This window comes from Petaurus breviceps, unplaced genomic scaffold (assembly GCF_028583685.1).
Source record: "Petaurus breviceps papuanus isolate PSGF00001 unplaced genomic scaffold, PetGlider_PUasm1.0 37, whole genome shotgun sequence".
In the NCBI taxonomy this organism is placed as follows: domain Eukaryota; kingdom Metazoa; phylum Chordata; class Mammalia; order Diprotodontia; family Petauridae; genus Petaurus; species Petaurus breviceps.
This window is the reverse complement of record NW_027186296.1, coordinates 18,739,394-18,753,864: the sequence shown is the minus strand read 5'-3', so window position 1 is coordinate 18,753,864 and position 14,471 is coordinate 18,739,394. Positions and strand designations below refer to the sequence as shown.

Sequence of the window (14,471 nt, the reverse complement as noted above, 5' to 3'; positions counted from 1 at the left end):
CTCTTTCTCCTTTTTCCTCTTCCTCCTCCTTTTTTTCTCCTCTTTCTTCTTTTTCCTCCTCCTTCTTTTACAAAAGTAGATAGAATTGTACAAATCTTGGTTCCAGCAGGAGGAGTCATGACCAAGGCATGAAAAATATGAGAAGGATCAAGAAATAGGAAGAAAAAAGTCGAAAGAGGACTAGATCTTCCTTCTTATCCTACCTAAGTGGATTTCCAATTGCCTTTGCTCTATTAATCTGAAAAACAAATCTTTGTAAAATATTCCCCATCGATCAGAAAGGAAGTAATTGGTTGTTTAGTTTGGTAGCCCCTACTGCAATGAAATACTGTAATCCATTGACTGGTAGGTTAGTCTTTTCTGTTACCTTGCCAGGAATCAGGCCTCCATTCCATTGCTATTTCCTACAGTCTTTCTCCCTCTCCTAATTCCTTTTCTAGCATCCATTTATGTGTTAAATTCCGTCATTATAATGTAGGCACCTTGAGGACAAGAACTATTTTGCTTATATTTGTATCCTCAGAGCTTAGAACAGTGGCTGACACAAAGTAAGTGTGTGTATATGTGGCTACCTAGCTAGCTGCAGATGGCACATATCTGGGGTGTCTAGGCTTTGTGCAAAGGAGAAGATATCTCAATGTGAGTTTATGAGAGAAAGAGTATTGGGGAGGATGGAGATAGGGGAGATGAGAAATTATTGAGGAAGATTGTGACCAATTTGAAAAAAGAAGAGAAGGATCAGCATAGACAAGGGACAACTCTTTAATTGTGGGCACCTCATTTTAGGAAGTTCATTAACAAACTGATCCCAGTCCCCTTCAACAGTGTACTTACACTGAAAATGTCATAGAACCTTGAAGTATCTAAAAGACCAGATAGAGGGTAGCTAGAAGAGTGAGGAACTTATACATCAGGCTGTACATACCAGTTGAAGCAACTGGGGATATTTATAGCAAAGAAGAGAAAGCCTTTCAGGCAAGGATATGCTGATAAATGTCTAACAACTGACTCTCTGAGGGGAAAATATGCACTGGACATAATTTTAGGTTTAACCTGCATTTTCTCCATTACTTTCTTAAGTCTAGACAGTCATCAGAATAAATTAAGCCCTGATTTGTAGCATTTGCCTATTTCTGAGGGGCAAATGCTCTTAGTGAAAATTTGATGACTCTCCAGAGCAAGAATTTTAGGGGATCTGAAAGCAGATTTAAAGTGTTTGAGAGGCTATAGATGAGGGATTAGTGTCGGTCTGTTTAGCCCTAGAGAGTTGGATAAGTTGCTGTGGCATGGTGGCAGAAACAGCAGATTTGGAGTAAGCGAACCTGCTCTACCACTTCCCATCTCTGTAAAAAATTAACTCAACCACTCTGGACCTCAGGTTTCTTGTTGGAAAAAAAAAGGAAATTACACAAGGTGATTTCTTCTTCTTGTTCTTCTTCTTCTTCTTCTTCTTCTTCTTCTTCTTCTTCTTCTTCTTCTTCTTCTTCTTCTTCTCTTTTCTCCTCCTCCTTCTGCTCCTCCTCTTCCTCCTACCCCTTTCCCCTCCCCCTCCCTCTCTTTCCCTCCTTTTTTTTGGAGGGCAGTTGGGGTTAAGTGACTTGTCCAAGGTCACATGGCTAGTTTGTCAAATGTCTGAGGCTGGATTTGAACTCAGGTCCTCCTGACTCCAGGGCCAGTACTCTATTCACTGTCCCACCTAGCCACCCCTACAAGGTGATTTTTAAGGTCTCTTTCAGATCCAAAAATATTTGATTCTAGGAACATACTTAGCATTTTCATTTGCATGTTCCTAACTGACCTGTACAGTGAGTTAATTTCCAAATTCCCATTGGATGTGGGCAATTGAATGACCTAGAAGAGTCTTGGGTACTCAGGTTGGCTTCAACAACTCAATAAACATTTATTTAGTACTTACTGTGTACATGGCACTGCACAATGTTATCAATGGAAAAGATTTCAATTAAGATGAAAAGGTGAAGAGGATGAAAACTACAATTTGATATTTACTTGAGGATGGAGAAGCATGCAACGGTTGCCTTGCTCTTTTTGTGGCAGAGTTAAAAAGGAAGGTTAAGTCCAGAGATCTCCTTCTCTCTCTTTCCTCTTGAATACTCCAGCTATGGAGGCCCTCAAGGAAATGGAGACCACCTAAAAAGCCCGACTCATTAGGAGGTAAAGACAGTGGCATTGTTATCCATAGTCCCAGACCAGCAGGTGAGTGGGGCTCAGAATGCTAAGGGTGCAGAAATGAGAGCATTTTGCCCCAGAAGTGCCAAGACATCCATGGATAAGTATGAAGCAATTATATATGTTGCTAGACAGTACCCACTCTTAGACTATATGTAATTCATAACTCATATATCATCCAGACAAGTGGTGATTAATGTGTTTACTATACCATGTGCAATGTTAGTTTTTATATTAAGTATTATACAACTGAATGTGACCTTTGTATGTGGGCTACTGTGCATTTTGGCTTGCTATATGTAAATTAATGAATGCATCTATAAACTATATCTGTGTACCTGTGTTGTTGTAGGGACTTTAAAATTTTTGCTGCAGGGAGAATGGAGGAAAGTCAGGTAACTTTGCCTAAAAAACAGGTATGCAGGGAAAAGGTTACCAGCTCCTTCTCCTTTAGGGTAGTTAAGTCACTTTGAGACTTCTTAAAGCTACAAGGTAATTAGCAGGATGGGTGCTAATTGCTAGGGGAATGACAGTAGTTTGAGTAGTAACTGAGATCTTTTCCAAAGTTATGATCTGAGCTCCATTGGTGGGCTGTAGGGTACTTCACAGTTCTGTGGTTAATTCTGTAACTTAGGGTGTTTGGGAATACAATAGGAAATAAAATCACTTAAGTTTAAAAATATAATCTTAGATAGAATGTTATATTTTTCCCCTAATGTGTGATAACACATAAATTCACTCACAGCAATGAGAACTTTTCTGGATCTAAAAGTCATGATACAAATATTTTTTCAACTTCAAAGAAATTCATAAAATGAAATGATGATCAAATGTTTTTCAGTGAATAATGTTTTAATAAAGCAAAGTATTGAGTACACATGTGTAAGAAATGAGAAACTTCCATATTAGTTACAGGATTAAAAATTGAATGTGTTTCCCCTACAATCATGTAGAATCAATGGAGAATTGTTCCCACAAAGTCAACCCCAAACATGTGAATTGGAAGAAAACTTATGGTTAATTCTCTTAGTTGCCAACACCCAGCCTTAAGCTTGTAGACAAGATGTTAGTTTATGTATAGACTTGCTTATGTAGAAAGGCCTGTGGATTTTCTGAACCTTGTAAAGCCAAATGTCTCCCAAGTATTTTTTTTTTAATACTGAAGAAAGTGATCTTAATGATTTTCTCATAAACATTTTGTACTTAACAGTTCCGTCATAAGAGTGATAACCAGGTGAATAATCGGCTTTCTGAAGTACTCATCAATGGCAGGTAAGAAGCACATATGTTTTGTTATTCTTATAATTTGCGGGAGAGGGAATCAATAAATATTGTTCTGTGGCTTTTCTTTTTGAACAACAGGTAAATTTATTTTCCCTCTTCAACTGATTTTTTTAAATAAAGTATTAAATTATATTTTTTCTTCTTCAATGTGTTTGATGTTCACCTTTTGGCTGCTGTAAAAATTTATTTCTGCTCTGTTCTAAATTTCTTAGTAATTTCTTAGGATGAACAAGGAGACTTTGCTGTTATCAGTTTTTAGAAATCAAAGGCTATTTAGGATTTATTTCATCCTCCTCCTCCTCCTCATCCTCCTCATCATACTGACATTTTATATAGTGCTTTAAATTTTGCAGGGTACTTCACAGACATTCCACTTAAGCTTTGCAACAACCCTGGGAAGTACAGTTGGTATTCAGTAAGAATTTTTCAGCAAGTGAATAAAAGAATCTATATGATAATTTATGGGGAAGAATATTTCTAGAGAGTATGTACAGCAGCATGTTAAAACATCAAAATTTCAAAACAAGACTTTTCTTCCCAATGTGTCATTTAGTGTGTCACATGACACATTTTAGAAAGGTAAACAGAAAAATCTCGTGATTTTTAAAATTTCCTCCAACATTAAAATAATATTATTTGTAGAGAGTTTCCAATAAAATATTTTAAATTTGCTTTCTCTAACACAAACAAAATACAACTCTAAGAAACTTAATGTATGTAAATTCTAAATACAGAAATCACCTCCAACCTGGCTGTCATTCTTATTGGCCAGTGGATATAATTTAATCAGCATGATAGTGCTAATAATATTGATTTTAGTAGGAATGTTGTATGACAAAACATGTACAAGAGAACGACTAAGGCATTAAGCAGACCTCAAAATAATTGACAATAAATAATAAGATGGGAGTAATTCATCTTTGAATGAATTACTCCATTCTTCAGTGGGAGAAAGATCATTGTTTTTCAATTCTTTCTTCACTCATTTTGAGACTATTTGGCTTATAGAAAAGAGTGTCAAAGGTACAAATGAAAAAAAAAATGACTGGCTACATAGATGTCAATTGTTGCAGAGAAGCCTGTGATATAAATGAATTGTGATAGAAATTTTCTCATTGAAGAGAGGATGGGCTTGGTGTTGCCTGAGGGTTCTGTGATCTCTTCAGAGTAGATACTGCTTTCATTGATGTAGACAACAGCTTCACTATGCCTTTTCATTCTGTATCATTCTCATTTATGTTTTTCCATTGATGCTTCATCCAATACACTGGGAATCTTCCCTTGATCCTTTGAATATCTAGGGGAGACTCAGTGTGTTTTTCATTCTCACAACATGAACAGCCCCACTCTTTTTCTAGGTTTTTATGCCCCTTCTTGACTAAAAGTCATCTTTGGGAATATTCTACAACCTCCAAATGTCTGAAACATGTACCTTGCCATTGCTTACCTTCAATTTTGATTTTTCCAAGATGATGAGGTTCACAGCACTGTAACCTCACTGGGAGAATACTGGTATAAAAGAGATGGGATTTTTAGATAGTGAGCAACTCAGACTGCCTCAGTGTAGTATGGAGGTGACCCATGGTTCTCAAAGGTTATCCAATGGAGATTAGGCTCCATCAGTTTCTATCAAGATAGAAAGACTTCAAGTAAATATGTAGAGAACATTGACCCCCCTGGTGATGAATTTGGCAATGGTGACCCACTGAATTAATAAGGTATAAAAATACTTATTTGATCCATGTATAGTGTTAGCATCAGATGGGTAGTTTCTGTTAGTTTTATTGGACATATTCCTGTATTAATTCTTTATTTCACATTTTTATTGTTATCTTGATGAGACATGTTGACATCTTATGGATTGTCTGAGGAAGTTTTGTTGAATGTCCTGATCTTCCCTAGTCTCTCAGTTAAGGCTGTAACAAGGGGTGATTGTAAGTGAAGGGATCTGATCCAACAATTGACAGTCCATCTAATTACTTTGCAATCAAAAATTGGGTCAATAATAATAGAACTCTAAGCTGAAAGGTACCTTAGAGATCATCTGGTCCAACTCTTTCATTTTACAGATGGATGAACTAAGGTCTAGACTGGCTAAATGACTTGATGGAGGTCACATGGCTAATTAATATCAAAATATTGGTTGAATCAAAGGAGTTGAACCTGTGTCTTGATTTTTAGCCTAGTGTTCTTTTCAATAAATCATAGTGCCTCAAAAGTGAGATAAAGTTAAGTAGTTATACAATAATTTTTGTAGTAATGTAGTTAATATCCACCTGTGTTTTGAAGGCAGGGCATTTAGGTAGTGCAGTGGATAGAATGCTGGACCTGGAGTTAGGAAGACTCATCTTCCTGAATTCAAATGTGTCCTCAGACACTTACTAGCTGTGTGATCCTGGGCAAATCACTTAACCTTGTTTGCCCCGTTCCTCATCTGTAAAATGAGCTGAAGAAGGAAATGGCAAACTGCTCCAGTATCTTTGCCAACCCAAAGGGGGTCACAAAGAATTGGACATGTCTCAACAACAATAACGACATTTTGGAAGTATGCATTGGCAATGATATAATTTGGGATATATAGATAATCATCTTTGTCATTGTCATCATCAAAGTAATTCACATTTACATAGCATTTAAAATTCCACAACAACCATGTGAGGTAGGTAGGATAAGGATGATCATCTCATTTTAGAAATGAAACCATATTATAAAATTTGCATGTTTTTATTTTTTTTGGGGGGGGGAGATTCCTTATGCATTTTCCTTATCTTCACAGGTTTCTATTATCTTAATTTGGCAAAGTGATTATTATCTAAAATTCTTTTGTAACTGAGCAGTCTGATATCAGATGTTCTGCTGTCTCTGTAATTTTATAACCTTCTCTCAGGCAAGATGTTTCTTTGATGCTGTTAAACTTTCTATCAGTTTTGACCATCAACTTACTATGGAACACATCCCATATTACACATTTACCAGAGCCTTTTATCTTGGGTAGCCTAAAAAAATTTTTTTCCTACTTCTGCCTCCCTCTCCAGAGCTACTTAATTCTTTTTTGAATAGTTCCTTCTTGAAGTTTTGCACAATTAGAAAAAAGTTAAGAACTTGTGTGCACAGAAAATAAGGCAAATCAGATGTGTTACTTGTCATATTGTGGCCAACAATTTAGCAGCTCCTCACCAAAAAAAACAAAACAAAACAAAAAATCCCCCACAGGATATGAAAAATGAAACTATGAATTTATTTACTTTCTGGGCTCTTTAAAATGGGTGGAGTGGTTTTCCTGAATCTAATTTTCTTTCTTTGATATGTAGATAGATGGGTGTTTTCATCAATGTGGGCACTTCCTCTGCTGTTATTCTATCATGCTGTTGTAGTATGGAGAAATTTAAAAATCAGGGATATCATTGACCTGTTGCATGTTTTTCTCTTCCAATCATGTTTGGAGCATTGTATTCAATTCCAGGTACCATGTTTTAGGAAGGATACTGATAAGCTGGAATGTCTATAATAATGAAGAGATCATGTCATATGGGGAAAGGCTGAAGAGACTGGGGATGTTTGGATTGGAGAAGAGAAGACTTAAGGTTTGAGGGCACAGGATAGCCAACTTTAAGACTGAAGGACTAACACCAAGAAAAAAATTTGATTTCTTCTATGTTTCCCCAAAGGATAGACCTAGGAGTGAAAGTTGCAAAGAGGCATATTTAGACTTGATATAAGGAAAATTTCTTAACTTTAGAGCTATCCAAAAGTAGAATGAGCTGTCTTGGGAGATACTGGGTTACCCATTATTAGAGATCTTTAAGCAAAGATAGAATAACCATTTGTTTGGTAGCTTGTAAAAGATCAGTCATCAACCTCCCTCTGGAGGTTGTGCCTGTGATGGGAAAGAGAGAGGAATGAGATAAGGGAAGGAAATAAGCACTTATATAGCATCATGTACTAAGGCAATGTGAACACTAAGGCACTTTGAACAAAAATTTCATTTGATCCTGACAATAACCCTTTGACGAAGGTGCCTTTATTATCCCCTTTTTACAGTTGAGGAAAATGACACAAACAGAGGATAAGTGACTTGCCCAGGGTCACATAGCTAGTAAATAACTGAGGTTTGATTTAAACTCAGGTCTTCCTAACTCTCAGAAGGGAATAAGCATTTACTGAGTGCCTGCTTTGTATCAGGAACTGTACTAAGTGCTTTATAATTATATCATTTGATCATCACAACTCTGTGAGGTAGGTGAAGAAACTGAGGAAGACAGAGGTTAAGTGACTTGCCCAGGGTCACACAGCTAGTAAATGCCTGAAGCTGTATTTGAACTTTGATCTTCCTGACTTTAGGCTCTATGTTGTATCCCTTATACTACCAGCTGCCTTACAAGCTGCCTATGAAACTGAACAAAAGATCAGAATAACCTATAAGCATTCTAGCTCTGAATTTGTGAAGGAGTTGGACGTTTTTACAAGCCTTGTCCTAACTCTTTCATTTTAAAGGAGTCATAACACTCAAGAGCTGTATTAGAGTGTTATGATGTATCAAATAGGGGAGGTGGGTGGCGCAGTCAGAAAGACCTGAATTCTAATCTGGCCTCAGACATTTTACTAGGTATGCAAGTCACTTAACCCTGTTTGCCTCAATTTTCTCATCTTTAAAATGTACTGGAGGAGGACTCAGCAAACCACTTCAGTATGTTTGCCAAGAAAACCCTAAATGGGGTCAGGAAGAATCTGACATGACTGAAAAATGATTGAACAAAATAAAATATTGAATGAGATAATATGTTTAAAATATTTTATGAACCTTAAGGTACTTTGTAAATGCTATTATTTATTAAACTACTAAAATGATCATTAATTTATTATTTCACAATCAAGGATTCAAGTTTGTAATTCAAATTCTGTAGTGATCTTTTTGAACTTTAGCATCTTGAATTAGGATTACAGGACTATAGGCACAGCATTAGAATGAAACTTAGAGTCCCATGTGGTTCAGCTTCCTCATTTGACAGATGAGGAATTTTAGGTCAAGGTAGGTTATATCACTTGCCCAAGATCACACATACTTAGTGAAATGTCAGAGCCAAGATTCAAACTCATATTCTTTGACTCTGAATCCAAAACTTTTTCTATACCCTAAAATTATTTTTGTATCATTTTGTATATTTAAATTATTTTACAAAATTTTTAAAAGTAAGTCTAAAATTTTAATTTAAAAGAAAATTATTGACTTCAAAAATCTATTGTCCCCGGTCCTCACACATAATGCTTTATTTGCTTGGCTCACATTACAAGGATCCTGCTTTAGTCTTGTTCAATCAGGCAAAAAGATTCAGAAGTGCCAACAAAATCCTAGAAAGTTCCCCTTGTAGCTACCACAGTTTGACAAGCTCTAATTCATAGAGAGAGCTTTCAGAGGCCTGATTGACTTACTGGAATAAATAAGCAGCACACTGAAAAAAATCACTGGAGACTTGAAGGCATTTTCAGTAGCATCCACAAATCTGGTACCTAGAATTTCAGCTTCAGGTACAAAAAAAAGAGAGACAATTATGGATTTCTAGAAAGCAGCATCATTATTTTTCAGTTTATATAAGAGCAACCAGAGTCTTGGAAATGAGTTCTGATTCTTTCTGCATGTGGAGTGAAAAGGTTTGAAGGAGATCCAAAGAATTCTTTCTATTCTTTAAAAAAGAATATAGACTTTTTAAAAAACTCAGCCAGAGATTGAGTTCTTCCAGCTATTTAGAAGAAAGATGATATGTAATTCCAAGACCTTATTACTACAATTGTTTTTACTTATGCATCTACCTATAACCCCACCCTCAGACTTCTGGAGACTCAGGAAGATATTGCATTTATCCCTGACATAAAGGAAAACTAGTAGAACTATCAGACCATGTTGCTCTTCAAAATTTACATTCACTGCTATAACAAAGCCTTATGTTATATAAAGAAAACCAACAGTTCCTTAGCCAGCATTTGGTTTTAGGTCAGAATGCAACCAGAATAATATATTCAGCTCTGGGTGCCACACTTTCAACAGGGACATTAATAAGTTAGGGAGTGTTCAGAGGAGAGTGATCAGGATGGTGAGGGGATTTGAAACCATATTGTAGGAAGATCCATAGAAAAAGCATTGATTACCTTTTATATCCTAGGCATTGTACTAAATGCTGAGGGTACAGACAAAAAAGAAACAATCCTTCTTCCAAAGAGTTTACATTCTACTGGGGGAGATAGCACATATATACAAGATATATACACACCAGGTGTTCTAAGAGACAGAGGTGAGGAGATAGTGCCTTCTGGGTATGGGTGCTAGCCAGTGCAAAGACAGTTAGGTTGGAGATGGAGTGTTTGGGTAATAGAAACAGTAGGATGGCCAGTTTGGCTGAGCCACAGGATAGATAAAGGGGAATAATGTATAATAATCTGGAAAAACAGGTTGGATTCAGGTTGTGAAGGGCTTTGAATACTGAAGAGAAGAATTTACATTTGAAAAAGGAAGACTGTAAAAATATTTAAAGGACTTTCATGTTGAATAGGAATAAGATATTTGGTCCCATAGGTAAGAACTAGAACCATTGGGAAGAAATTAAAAGGAGTAAGAGATTATTTTTTTATTCAATATTAGAACAGAACTAGGTACCAATTCCAGAAATGGAATGGGCTGCCACTAGCGGTAGTGAATTCAACATTGGAGATTTGAAGCAAAGACTAGATGACCAAACTTTATCCATTCAATCAAACCAGCATAAGTTTAAAACATCCATTATGTGCCAGGCACTGGGCTAGTCACAAGTATAAAGAATGAGTCTCTCCATCCTTTTAAGGAGCTTGCATTCTAACGAGAGCTCATATTCTAATGGGATTTGAAACTTTTGAATGAGTTGTAGAGGAGAGTTCAAATCAAGGCACAAAACAAAATAAAACACGAAGCTTGATTGTCCACTGGCTACTCATTCACCCTCTAAGTGTTTAAATGGTTAAAGAGAAATAGTAGACATGGTACCTGATTTTGGGGAGCCTATAATCTTGTCCATGAGCAAAATTAAAAAAGAACAGAGATGAAGTTCAGGAACTCCTGAATATAGCTTGGGATATAATCTTAACAGTCAACCATAGGTCATCAGCCACAATTCTTGAGTGTCATGTATCTGCTGAGTAATCAGGAAACTAGAACAGAATGGTGCTTATATGTGCAGTGGTGGAAAGGGACACTGAATATTGGAGTCAGAAGACCTAGATTTAAATCTTTATTTTCTTACTTATCGCCTGTGACCTCAGGCAGCTAACTCTCTGGGCTTCGGTTTTTCATACATAAAATGAGGTGTTCTTTAAGATCCTTCATCTTGCCCAGTCCAAGTGCTATGATCAATACCATTAATCTTTTCAGCTCTCTTACCATACCCATGTTTCTTATTCCTGGATACCAGGAATATTAGAGGCTTAAAAAGCGTGCCAATTCCTTTAACATTTGCTTTAGTACTTTTGGAAGTCTTTTCTCTTCTCCTAAAATTCTATAGGGAATGTCCTTTTATATTAAGCCCTAATAAATCACAGTCCTATTAAGAAGGGGTTTGGCTTTTGGAAAAGTCCAGTCATATTACTATTAAGATGATGTGTGGGTAGATCATACCATTCATTTTTAAAAGAACAGAAGAAATGCTACAGTGGGTCAGGCCATTATTTCTCCAAGCCAGTATCCTGTTTCCACCAGCAGCATAGTTTGCTATGCTATTTAATTAAATGTCTTTCTCTTTGAATTAATTTGGTCTCTTGTTGGTCTGGCAAGAAAAACATGATTAGGGGTCCAGGAATTGTGCTTTTGAATAGATGCAAACTGAAAATATGTTTCATAGTTGTAGTCTTGGTAGTAGTATTTCATGGTATATGTCTATGTCTATATATATCTGTATGTGTGTATATATATGTGTATGTATTTGTATAGACAAATGTGTGTATACATATGTCATGATACAATATGCAGTATATTGTAGTGTATGTATGTGTGTATACATATACATCTATGGACATAGACATGGACAGTCATAGACATACAGCATTAGCTGCTACTGCCAGGACTCCCACTATGTGTGTATATATATATATATATGTATACATATGTACATACACATATGTATACATATACATAGTCCTTTGTCCATGTAGACATATACATAGTCCTTTAAAGTTTGCAAAGAGTTTTATATACAGTTTCTCTATTGAGTCTCTATAATGGCACTTTGCAATTCTGTAAGGCAAGGGCTATTCTCATCCCCATTTTACAGTTGAGGAAACTGAGGTTTAGAGAAGTTAAATAACTCGCCTAGGGTCACATAGCTAATAAGTGTCTGAGGCAGAATTCAAGTCTGGGCCTTCCTTAGTCTAGGTACAGCATTCCACCCACTACACAATCCTGCCTTGAATGTGTTCTGTCTCTAGGTTTAGATACTTTAGCACTGCAGAGACTGGTCCCTTGAAAATTTTCCTAAGTGACTTTTATAGAGTAGACCAGTTGTTTTGCTGTCATGGCTATATTATTGTGTATAAAGTACACTGAAGTGTTGTTGCTTAATTATATTTTTGAACTGCCATAATACATTGTGATTGAAAATGAGGTTTGCTAGCTGCCATGGTTGCTCAGGGGCTGGAAGATTGGTGTTTTTTCATTGTAATGGACTTGTACCCAGGACCGTTGGTCATGAGAGTGCATCTTGGCTGTACTCAGCAAGATATTGTACAGGTTACTTAAAATAGACCCAACTAGAAATAGACTTGTAGTAAAGAAAATGAATCAATTGATTAGTGTGTGAAGCACCAGTGAAACTGTAGTATTGTACTGGGTGTGCAAATTATATCACAGGAACCATTTGTTTTATTTCTTGTTTAAGTTTTGTAATTCACCTTCAAGAGGTCTCTTCTGTTTTCTTGAGTTGTCAATGTCTGCTTGTACCCATTACTGTTCTAAAAAAAAATACATATCCCACATTTGCTTACCTGTAAACATATTTCAAGTTAAGCTAACAAGCATTTATTAAATTTTTACTATGTGCCAGCCCTGTTTTAAGTGCTTGGAATATCATAGAAGTAGAATGAGGTCACAGTCCCTGCCCTCAAGGAGTTTACATTCTGATGGGGGAAAACACCGCCTAAAAGGAAGTTGAAGAAAGGGGTGTGTGTGTGTGTGGGTCGAGGAAGGCATGCCTGCAGGGTGGCATGGTAGAGAATTTCCCCCAGTAGAAGCAAACTCCTTGAGGTCAGGGATTGTCTCTCTTTTGCATTTGCATCCCTGACACCTAGCATCTTACCTGGAAAAAAAAGCCAGAACTTAATAAATACATGTTAACTGATTGGATAAACATCAACAAAATTTAATTAGACGTGTTCCCTGAGTAGTCAAAGTAGCATTTGGCTGTAAGGCAAACAAAAGAGGGACAAATAAGTTGTGTACCATGTAATTTGTGAAGGTGTTACAAAAATAATAATGTGGATAACAGTTATTACTTAAGGTTATATTTTGTCCTGTGAATTTATTGGTAGTCATACTCAAGGGCAAAGGCACAAGGGAGGGAAGAAAAAAAGGAAAAAAAAGAAATTTACATGCTAAATTTATTATATGTTTAAAAGGAATAGTAGTAAGTTATATGAAATAGATTTGCAGTTTCATGTGCAATCATCTTTTTAATTATTCTTTGTTATGGAAATTCTTGTTTTATTCCATAAATTAAAAATAAAATACAAATTTACAAAAGTTTGAGACCCTGGGATAGCACAGTTTTCCAGTGGCTCTATTAGATAGTTTTACAATTAACTATATGTTAAAGTATATTCTTCCCTCTCTCTCCTGCGCAATCTTAATCAGTGCACCAACGATTTAGATGTCAGTAGCTCCTGCTCTGGGTGTAGTTAACAATCTCAGAAAGGTTAAATACCACTCAGCACAAGGGTTTCATGAATGTTTGGCTCTTAGATTGCCACCCAAGATTTCCATTTCATCTCTTCTTAAAAATAGCTCAACATGAAACAACAACATAAAATGTTCTGTTTTTAAGAGATGATTAGTGACACATGTATGTCTCAAAAACATCAGTGATTTAAAGCAGTTCAATTGCAAGTTTTTCTTTTCCAGTTGTTGCCTATATAGGAATCATGCGTGTGGAATGTATGGGACCTTTTTTGGTCTGTAAGAATTCCTAGAATAAATCCAGGCAGTAGTTCAGTTTTTCTAGCAGATACTTGCAATAGATATTGAGGGAACTATCTGAAAAGAGATTTGCTAGGCTAAATGTATATAGGCTGGTAGCCAAGATGTGATTTATGGTGGGATCTTTACAAATAGCATACTTAGGGTTGATTTCTGATTCTAATGTATGGTACTGCCCTCTGCTGGACTGGATTAGGAAAGTCAGCCCGTCTTCTGATGGTTATATTTGAAGGAATTGTGGACATTATTAAATTCTCACCTACTTTGTTACCTACAACAAACAGTACCAAGGATTATTGACCCCAGTGTATTAGAAGAAAAAAAAACTGTAGATTCCCTCTTGTGCTTCCTGAAAATAGGACAGTGGACTCCCACGGTGATTCCATTGGAGTGTGGCCACAGATGGTTCTGTCTGATAGCATCTGAGAATTGTTGGATAGCCCTGAATTGAGTTATCTTGTATTCATCAGGACCCTTGGGCTTACAATTGAAGTGGAGACTTCTGTTATTAAACAATGGGAAGAGGGACAGTTTTTTCGGCCTTTTTATTTTCAGCCCACCCAGTACATTTCCATGTTACTGATGATATCACCAAGGCTGTGGAACAGTTGTTAAAGGATCCATGTGGAGAGACCCACCCACCTGACAACACCCAGGACCTGCCCAAGTGTAGGGAAAGACTTGATTAAGGGATTCTAAAAACAAAGATTTTAGAGAAAATGCACACATACACACATGCACAAACACACTTTTATTGAGTTCAAGAACAAGTTAATCAAAACGGTCTCACTGG

At 36.5% G+C, this 14,471-nt stretch overlaps 1 protein-coding gene across 7 annotated transcripts in view; it reads left to right on the top strand.

Annotated features, from left to right (window-relative positions):
• ATP8B4 (ATPase phospholipid transporting 8B4 (putative)) overlaps window positions 1–14,471 on the top strand; it is a 346,626-nt gene that overhangs the window by 102,294 nt on the left and 229,861 nt on the right. For all 7 annotated transcript variants that reach the window (XM_069098021.1, XM_069098022.1, XM_069098023.1 and 4 more), the window contains one exon: window positions 3,398–3,459. In XM_069098021.1, the coding sequence (XP_068954122.1) occupies window positions 3,398–3,459 (62 nt within the window). The remainder of the gene's footprint in view (window positions 1–3,397; window positions 3,460–14,471) is intronic.